This window comes from Periophthalmus magnuspinnatus, chromosome 8, assembly GCF_009829125.3.
Source record: "Periophthalmus magnuspinnatus isolate fPerMag1 chromosome 8, fPerMag1.2.pri, whole genome shotgun sequence".
Classification (NCBI taxonomy): Eukaryota; Metazoa; Chordata; class Actinopteri; order Gobiiformes; family Gobiidae; genus Periophthalmus; species Periophthalmus magnuspinnatus.
Window position 1 is genome coordinate 1,306,021 of NC_047133.1, and position 9,912 is coordinate 1,315,932.

General features: G+C 45.5%; 1 protein-coding gene across 1 annotated transcript in view; it reads left to right on the forward strand.

Moving 5' to 3' along the window:
* The window catches only part of grin2ba (glutamate receptor, ionotropic, N-methyl D-aspartate 2B, genome duplicate a), a 75,329-nt gene extending 69,384 nt beyond the window's left edge, over positions 1–5,945 (forward strand). Inside the window, exons 14-15 of the mRNA XM_055223464.1 lie at positions 3,750–4,633; positions 4,715–5,945. Coding sequence (XP_055079439.1) covers positions 3,750–4,633; positions 4,715–5,939 — 2,109 coding nt within the window. The 3' untranslated portion in view covers positions 5,940–5,945. The remainder of the gene's footprint in view (positions 1–3,749; positions 4,634–4,714) is intronic.
* Positions 5,946–9,912: the final 3,967 nt, after the last annotated feature.

Below are 9,912 nucleotides of genomic sequence, written 5' to 3' on the forward strand. Positions count from 1 at the left end.
GACAGTGTGATTGACAGGTGGATCTGCCAATCAGAGACATGTAGAACAGAAAAAATAAAACACAGCAGACGTCTGGAGAATCATGAGCGAAGCATAAAACTCTTAATCTGAGGTGAGATTAGTTTGATTTTATTTGTAAATGACGAGTGACCAATGAGCTCCTTCGTTTGTTCGGGCTGGAGACGTGAAGGAGGCGTAAGACTCGACTGATATTTACACACGTGGACAAAGAAAAACTCACAATAGTCACAGAAATAACCCGAATCTGACAAAAGTAATAATAAATAAAAATTCTATAAAATTTAACCAGTGAAAGTCAGACATTGCTTTTCAAACACGTTTCAACAGAATTATTTAAAAAAATAAACTCGTGAAACAGGCTGGACAAAAATGATGGTTCAATTAATTCGAATTTTTATTTATTATTACTTTTGTCAAGTTATTTCTCTGACCATTGTGAGTTTTTCTTTCATTAACCGAAGGGAACCAACAATTTTGTCGACGTGTGTAAATGAAAAACACAATTATCTTTCTGGATTTGTCAGCTTTGATTAAAAAGACCCAAGATTATAACGACTGAATATCACTTTTGATTAAAATTGAACTACAGTGCTCCCTCGTTATTTTAGCAGCTTTATTTTTTTTACATTACTCTCTCTGTTTTTGTCTGTAAAACCCCTCACCACACACTTTATACACTTTTCTCACACAGGCGTTAACATTTTCTCACATTTCTCTCTCGTTTAAACTCTCTCAAAGTTCAAACCTTCGTCGGCGTCTTTGTCGGTGCAGAACGTTTCATCGACATCGTGGGTTTTGTCGGTGGAGAAAACAAATTGCAAACGCACAGCACTTCAGAGTCACACCGCGATCCGACGTTTACGTGCGTCCGACTCGCTCCACTCCTCCTCGGGCGCTCGTGGACGTCCTTTCCTCTGTTCTCACACGGTCCATTTCTTTTCCGCCGCTGCTCTGCCTCCACAATTGATTCTGCTGTTTTAATTTCACAGCGTAATCCAATAAACGTATCACCGCAATTAACGCTTAAGCCCTCGGTGTAAAAAATGAAACATCTGTCACGGTCGGCCTGCGTCACGTGTCGTCGGACAAAGGTTTAACGGTCTCCTCCTCTCTCCCCCGGCTACCTGCTCCCGCCGCCCCACCTGCACCGCGCCGGCTAATTAATTATATTGATTTAGCTGAGAACAGTAAATGTATTAGGGCGGTAATTACTCCTCACTTCATGTTATGCCAGTCCACACACCGAGTTGGACACTGCAGACGTCCTGAATCCTGCGCACACAACAGCTGTAGGAGCTAGAACCAAATAAATGAGAACGAGCAGCTTCAGCCCGTCGTTATAATGTGAGTCTGCAGAGTGAACTCAACATCTAGACACTGATCAATGTGGACGACTCAAATCCTCTTTGACTTTCTACGTTATTCTCCAAATAACCTCCAGCTCACGTGTTTAAACTCAACTGTACTATTTATTTTATTGTACGTGGATAAAGTAGTTAGTTCTCATTGTGATTTTATACTGTCATATTGTGTTGACTTTCAATATTATCAAGAAAACAAATGATCTCCTTTGCTTAAATGCTTTGTTAAGGGTTTACGTGCAAAGTCTATGGAGGACGAGCGTCTTTAGACGAGTCAGTGTTTCCTCGCCGTGTCCTGAGCGTTCATCCTGCACTTTGAGCCACTTTTGAGTTGAGAAGTCAGAAATTTTGTTGAAATAAGCCTCTCGTCAGCGTGTTTCAAGTCTGTGATCTCAAATGTAAAGGAGATAAAGGCATTTGACGTGACTTGACATTTTATACATCTTAATTTGGTTAAATATGAAAGTAACAGTAACACTAACAACTTTAAAGGGAAACACTAGATTTTTAAATAGACTCCCCAGATTATTGCTCCCCTGAGGCCCAGTGACCTCACACGAGGACGTTACACTTATACCAGACAGAAGCTCAGGTCTCAGGAGGATAAATATTGTGCCGTGAGGTGAATATTGTAATAATCTTCTGCTGATGTGGATGTTGCCACGTCCCTGGTCTCCCCTGTCGTCTCTTACACTCTTTAGACACACAATACTCTTTAGACACTCTAAATACTCTTTAGAGTCTAAAGAGTATTTAGAGTGTCTAAAGTTTAGACACTCTAAATGCTCTTTTGACACTCTTTACACACTCTTTTGACACTCTTTAAACACTCTTTACACACTCTTTACACACTCTTTTGACACTCTTTAAACACTCTTTACACACTCTTTTGACACTCTTTACACACTCTTTAGACACTCTTTACACACTCTTTAAACACTCTTTACACACTCTTTAAACACTCTTTACACACTCTTTAAACACTCTTTACACACTCTTTTGACACTCTTTACACACTCTTTTGACACTCTTTACACACTCTTTTGAAACTCTTTACACACTCTTTAAATACTCTTTACACACTCTTTTGACACTCTTTTGACACTCTTTAAAGGGTTACAGAGCCAGTCATCTTTGTGTAGAGCACAGTGCACTAAACCACTTTGACAAATGTCGGTGTTTTACTTTCTTCATCTCTGCTGATTATTTATAGCGTCTGAGAAAGAAAACATCACCACATTTTAAGGTCAAAACCAGCCAAGGAGAGACGATCTGACGACTGGCCAAGCCGCAGAAGGACAGATGACTGTAGGACAAAGCAAACAAAAGGAGAGAGTGATAATTATGTAAACTGACGGCACAGACGAGATGCCACATTCCAATAAGCAGCGGGGAAAAGTGCTAAAAGCTCGCAGGTGGGAGTGTGCATTTATTTACATATTTCACAAATGCTCTTCAATCCGTCGCTAGTTGTGCTCCCCTCTAGACAAGCTCTACACACTCTGCTGCTAACAGAGTGTGAAATGATAAGAGGTAAGTAATGCCATTAGCCGAGCGCTGAACGAGGGATGAGTGTTTGGTGCAATGCAGATTGTCCATACAGCTGAGCTAATTAACTGAAACCAGTGTCCAGGGACGAAGAGCCTGGGTCAATGAGTCATATGAGCAGAACCAGAGGAGGCGGGGCCAGAGTGTAGCAGCTGTTAGCGAGAACGACCGTTCGACAGGTGCCTGAACTTTGACCCCTGAGCAGAGACTTGACCTTAACACTCCTAAAGGGTCACGCAGGGTCATCTTTTTACTCAAACGATGACACATATTTACTATCACGACTGTCTTGAAAAACAAAGTCAAATCTTTTTTTTTTAAATTGATCCAATTCCTGGACGTCCCATCAGTCAGGCCCTGTTTGTTTCCCCTTCGCTCTCATTTTTATCTGAATATTGTATGGTACATCACTGAATGCAAATGGAGCCGTTTGTCTTGGTGTCAGAGGACGGTGGAGACGTGTCTCTCAGGGGCTGCTGACTGTGCGGAGGAAGACGCTCTGCTACTGAGGTGTTTAATAACTGCCCCAGGATATTGTTGGGCTGAATTCTAATCATATTGATTCAACGTATTGACCAGTTGGACTCAGGGTTTTTTACAGCCCCTGTGCCTTTATCCATCATGTGCCGTCCCACTGCACTGTCTGCTGAGCGCTGCTGCTGCTCAGAGCTCAGGGTCCCTCTCAAAATATAGGACACATTTATACTGTTCTCACTCCTGCTCTATCTGCAGGATACTGACAGCTTTAACTCTTCTAACTTTAGTCGTATGCTTCTTATTAAATCTTGAAGTGTAATGTAATATTCTGTGTTCTTCCAGGGCATCTACAGCTGTATCCACGGAGTGCAGATTGAAGAGAAGAGCAGCTCGGCGTTGAACTCACCGTCGGCCACGATGAACAACACTCACTCCAACATCATGCGGCTCTTACGCACTGCCAAGAACATGGCGTCGCTGTCCGGGGTGAACGGCTCTCCTCACAGCGCGCTGGATTTTATTCGACGAGAGTCTTCTGTGTACGACATCTCGGAGCACCGCCGCAGTCTGGCCGGACACTCGGACTGTAAACCCCCGTATCTCCCTGAGGACAACATGTTCAGTGACTACATCAGCGAAGTGGAAAGGACGTTTGGTAATCTCCACATGAAAGACAGCAACCTGTACCAGGACCACTACATGCACCACCACGGCTCCTCTATGGCCCTCAGCGGGCCTCCTCCGGGCAGACCTCACAGTCTGGGCAGTGCCAGCTCTCTGGAGGGGGGCATGTTTGACTGCGAGAGCCTGGGAGGAGGCGTAGCCCCCATCTTCACCACACAGCCCTGCTCAGCCCTCACCCACAGAAACATGAGTAAGTTTGACCTGCTTTCACAGACTCCTCCTTCCACCCAGGGCTTCAAGAGTGCCTTGCCCGATGTCTATGGCAAGTTCTCTTTTAAAGGCGGGGCGTCCAGCTCCACGTACATCCCGGGACATGGCTACTGTGGCGGGAGAGGAGAAGAAGACGGCAATATTCGCTCAGACGGATCGGACATTTCCACTCATACTGTTACATATGGAAACTTAGAGGGCAATGCCAAGAAACGTAAACAGTACCGCGATAGTCTGAAAAAGAGGCCCGCCTCAGCTAAATCCAGACGGGAGCTGGACGAGATTGAGCTCGGGTACAGGAGGAAGCCCTACCACATAAGCCACCATCACTACCACGGCCACCGATCTATCTCACCCCCACCTGTCCTGCCTTCAGAGCGCAAAAGAGGAGGGAACGATGGTAACGCCTTCCTCTTCAGGGAGAAAGAGAGTGTTCGAGACTTTTACCTTGACCAGTTTAGGCCCAAAGAGGGCGTCCCTCAGTGGGAGCACGTGGACCTAACCGAGGGCCCTGCCAACAGAGACGGAGGAGTCCCCACCTGCACCTCGCTGGTTCCTGTGGACGACTTCCTCAAAAGTAAACCCAAAAAGCCTGACCCAAAGACTGCTGGCTCTGGTCTGGCTGGGGGAGAGTGGGAGTGCAGAAACTGTCGAGGCGGAGGGGGCAAACAGATGTCCGTCCACGGGAGCGGAGGGTACGGCGGGATGAGCTGCGGCTCCTCGGCGGGAGGCAGCCGGCCCAGCTCCGCTACGTGCATGCGCTGTGAGGGCTGCAAAAAGACTGGGACACTGTATGACATCAGTGAGGACAACAACCACATGTTGGAACAGATGGGGGGAGGGCAAAGTGGGGCAGCTCCTCAGTCCCAGGTCCAGAGGAGAAAAGGAGGCTTTGGGAAACCCCTTCGACGGCAGGCCTCTTACGACACATTTGTGGACCTGCAGAAAGACGATCCAGAGGTGATGAGCAGCCTGATCGGAGGACTGGGTGAAGGGGGAGGTATGGGGGGAGTGGGCATGGGAATGCTGCCCCCGCCCAGGAGCGTTAGCTTAAAGGAGAAGGAGCGCTACATAGAGAGCGGTAGTCCTTTTGCGAACATATTTGATCGACACGGCGGCTCAGAGCGGGACAGGGACAGAGACCCTCTGTTTTACGGAGGGGACAGGGGCAAAGGGCCGGGCTCTCCGTTCGGTCTGTTCAGAGGGGACGAGGGACCCCATCGACGCTCCATTGGGGAAAGAGACATGCGGGACAGGTCCCTCATGGAAGGAGGCTTCTCCTTGTCCAAATCACTGTACCCTGACCGGGTCAACCAAAACCCCTTTATTCCCACTTTTGGTGACGACCAGTGTTTGATGCACGGAGCCAAACAATATTATATGAAAAAGCAACAGCAGCAACAAGCCGCCAAAAACAGTCGAGGCGACTTTAGGAGCCAGCTGAGCACCACATCCTACGGACAGGCCTCTGCTCCGTCTGGAGTCATGTCGAGCGTTACCCCTCGTTTCCCCAAAGAGCTCAGCCTGGGGGGACTGAACCACCACGGCTCCATGCTGGGGGTCGGCCCCCCCAGACCCTTCAATGGAAGCAATGGCCATGTGTACGAGAAACTGTCCAGCATCGAGTCGGACGTGTAAGAGCCGTCAGAGCGGGGGGTGAGGGGAATAGACTCATAAGTGTTAGATCAGGGATGATTCCATTAAACACTGTCCTCAGTCCCAAGGACCAGACATAAGACGAGGGGGTCACGACTTCTGTACACGGCTCAAAAATCAGGACACCCCAAGGATCTGTGGGACTACTGCTCTCTCAGAAACGGCCAAAGCTACTTCACTTTATCAACATGTCATTCCCTCATCTCCTCACTGGACGTGTGACGTGAGACGTGCTTCACTCTGAGACTGTGAACGGCCCATCTGAGTGTGCACAGGAGTGTGGTCTGTTCACTCCTCCACAGCCATCACCACTTTCCAATGAGAAATACAATCATGAATGATAATAAGATCTTTATTTAGAAAACAGGGTATAAGAACAACAATAATTGTGAATTGTGACGTTAGCATTGATAATAATGATCTCATTGGTCTCTTGTTTTCTGTCCGGTTGAACTTATTTCACTGTTTTAGTACGTGACATGTCGTGCCCGCCCTACAGCCGCCTGACGGTCGGCCTTAGTTTTAACACAATCCACAAAGACTTGTTTTCAGTGGAAGTTTTACTTTCATGCTCATTCTATTCTTTTGCTTCTTAAGAGAAATGTGATTTTAAACGTTTTCGATCCTAGATCTGTTTGTTTGTACACTCTAAATGAAATGCACACTGGACACACTTTTGTCACTTGTTTTACTGTGAAATGTTTGGTCTGAAGCTGAAGATACTGGAGGGAGGATGTGCCTTAACGGTCTCCATGGATGTTTCCTCCAGGTCATATATGGTCCAGCTGCAGCACAGAGTCCACCTCCTGTTTGCTCCATGTTTATGAGCCTAAACTGCAGTAAATATTTACTGCATACTCAAGAAGCTTAAGGAGGAGCTGCTGCTACTGCTGCTGGCACAAAGCTCTTTTATAACTTGGTAAAATAATTTCCTATTAGTATGGGCAGCCTTTTATGAAGCTGTCACAGACAGTTATTCAGGATGTCGCACTGTCACAGAAAGACTTGACTGCACGGCAGCCTACAGACCACCTCTTTTATTCAGGTTACATGACAATAGTCACTAGGCACTTACTTTGTTGGGCCTCTCACTTGTACCTGGCAGAAGGCTTCACTATTCACTCATGAAAGCAGTGGAAATGGCGCAGTGTTCTTTGTGAGGACAATGTGTGTGTGATTAATATGCAGTGTGCTTTATGTAGGCAGGAAGCTACCGATGTGTAGGAGATGATGATGATAAACGCACGAGCTGAGGAGGATGTCTTTGCCACCAGGCTGTAATACTGACTCTGCTGGAAGCAAGGCGGCCATTTTGTAAAAAGCTTTGTGACTGATGGAGTAAGCCTTTCAGGCTGGAGAGGCTCGTTTATTGCACAGGACCGCTACTTAGTGTAGGTTCAGGCGCTCTATAGACATGCCTTATCATCCCCCGCCCCTCCTGTCCCCAAAGCGAGGATGACTCATCGTATTACTGTACTGAATCAAGAAGCCTCTATTAGTTATTTAAAGGTGTTGATCTATGATTAGCTGCCAATGTCACGAGTTCAAGGGCTGCAGCAGATTGTGCAGGAGTGCTGAGTCGAGATTGGAGCCGCTGGAACGTGCGCACGTCTATCACACGTCCCATCTAAACGCACTGTATATTAGGTGTGTGAGTGTGAGCGCGTGGAGAGGAAGCAAATCACCACAGATAACGGCTGTTTTTCCCCTTACTAACCCGCTGATAACTATTCATAAATTCAACAGCCTCCTCGGCCCTCGCTCCGCAGATAACACTGTCAAAGTGAGACTGATGGAGTTAGCCTTATATCAAAGCGAGCCACCCTCCAAACACCGCCAAGAGTCAATCTGTGGAGTTTTATATGAACAAAGTGGAGCTTCAGGTCGGCCATTATCAGCATGAGACGGACGGAGGGAAACGACGAGGAAATAAGAACGAGACGGCGTCAGTGTCAGCATTAGTTTGTGAACTTTGTTTGTAAATAATCTATTCTGCTCTTTTCACTTTGTACAGTAAAACTGACAGACAGGATGTACCTTTCAATATGTTTTACAGCAATTTAAGATATAAACAAAATACAATAAAAAGTACAAAATACAAAAATATGACAACAAAAATATGCAAAATATAGTTAAGACACAAACATTACTAATCATAAGTGATATAATTGAATCTTTTTTTTGGATTTCATGTTTACTTATTTATGATAGTTTACTGATCCGTATACTGACTTTGTTAAGAATGATTCTGTTTCTTATTTTAACTCTAAAGTTGACAATTGAGGCTAATTTGCTGTAGGTGTAGACGTTTGGTGATAAACTGGAAAAACTTTAGTTCTAGGAGTAAGTTACCCAAGAATTGTGTTAGATTTTTAAGATAAGCTACTCTTAATGCTTTTTCAGATGAATCCAATTATCTACACATTTATGTGATACAGTACGACGTGTATACATAGATGATATATCATATAGGGGCAGTATATTGTGATTCTTCTTTTTAAGCAGCAATCCTGACTTAAGATCACTTTTTGTTGCCAATTATTTACCAGGGCTCTACTGGTGACTGCACACAAACTCTAGAGCCATCTGTGGCCCGGCCTATCCTACTCTCGTCCTGTTTGTTTGGGATAGACATCACTGTGCTAATGAGAATAAAACACGTATGTGCACATACGCTCCTGGCTCACGCTGGAGTCTGCCAGTGTCCGCTCTGTGCCACCGCTGACCGCCTCAGCACAGTACTGTTGAACGGAGTGTGCCAAGCCATTCACAGCTGAAATGCATTTGTGCAACCCCTTATTAAAAGCAAAAACATTAGCAGATCGTTTGCTTTGTCTTCAGGGGACTCGGCTGCTGGAGCTGCGTTTTAGCTCATCTCTTTGCTGTATGACACTTTTTTACTTGTGTTGCGGCGCTGTGCTTGTGTTGAAGACGAGGAGCGTGGCTGGACGCTGCAGAGGCTCTAGTTTGGTCCTTGTCAGGATTCATCTCCTCATGTTTCTTCTGTGACGGTCAGGGCCTGGTCAGACACCACTGCTCTGATATTGTGTTTAAAATAGGACTCCATTTGAGAAAGTGCAACAAAGATAGATACAAGAATAAAATGAACTCTGCCCCTTGTTTTGCTTCACTTAAAGTGACTCTGACCAGGCAGTGAATCAACAGACCGTCACAGAAGAACCACGTCTGTTCACACTCCACACGTGTGACACTGTTCACAGAAATACACTGTGTTTGTTGAGCTGAAGAAGCTCATTGATCCTCTGAGTTTCTGTGGACAGTCCACTTTCTCTGAGGACATACTTGTCTCTTGCTTTGCTGAATAGTTCCTTGTCTAAACTCATACGTCGATGGGTTTAGACATCTCTGCTGCAGCTAACATGAGTGTCCAGCGCGCGGCGTGAGTGGACATGTACCTGACACTGTGCTCTCCGTGCGCTCCCTGTGGGCCTCCTCAGACACAACACACATTTTCATTCTGCTTCTTTTAGAGCCAAATAAGTGTGTTGTTTTTTTTCATCCACACAAGGAGCGTCCTTGGGGAGTGTAAGCGGGCAACAACATCCTGAAGTTGGTGTGTTTTTCTTACAAACGGGGACCAAAAACAGCAACACTGGATGAAGGACGCTCTGAGTAACTTTTGACATGAATGCATCTCCCATCACCGCGGACTGACAAGAAAAAATACTGTGAATTCTTATTTATTTCTATCGATTTGTAAACACGTGTGTGCATTTGTTTGTATTCTGTCGATGAATAATTTGTACAGTTTTTACACGCTTTGCCTGATCACATAAGGGGTTGCTTCTAAATGTATTTCGCATTGTGACAAACACTCACATTCACTAATTAAATTACTGTGGGTTGACTAAAATGTATCATATAAATAGTATCAGTTGTATACAATATGATATACGTAATACTATTCTTGGCCATTCTTTTTCTCATTTTGTGG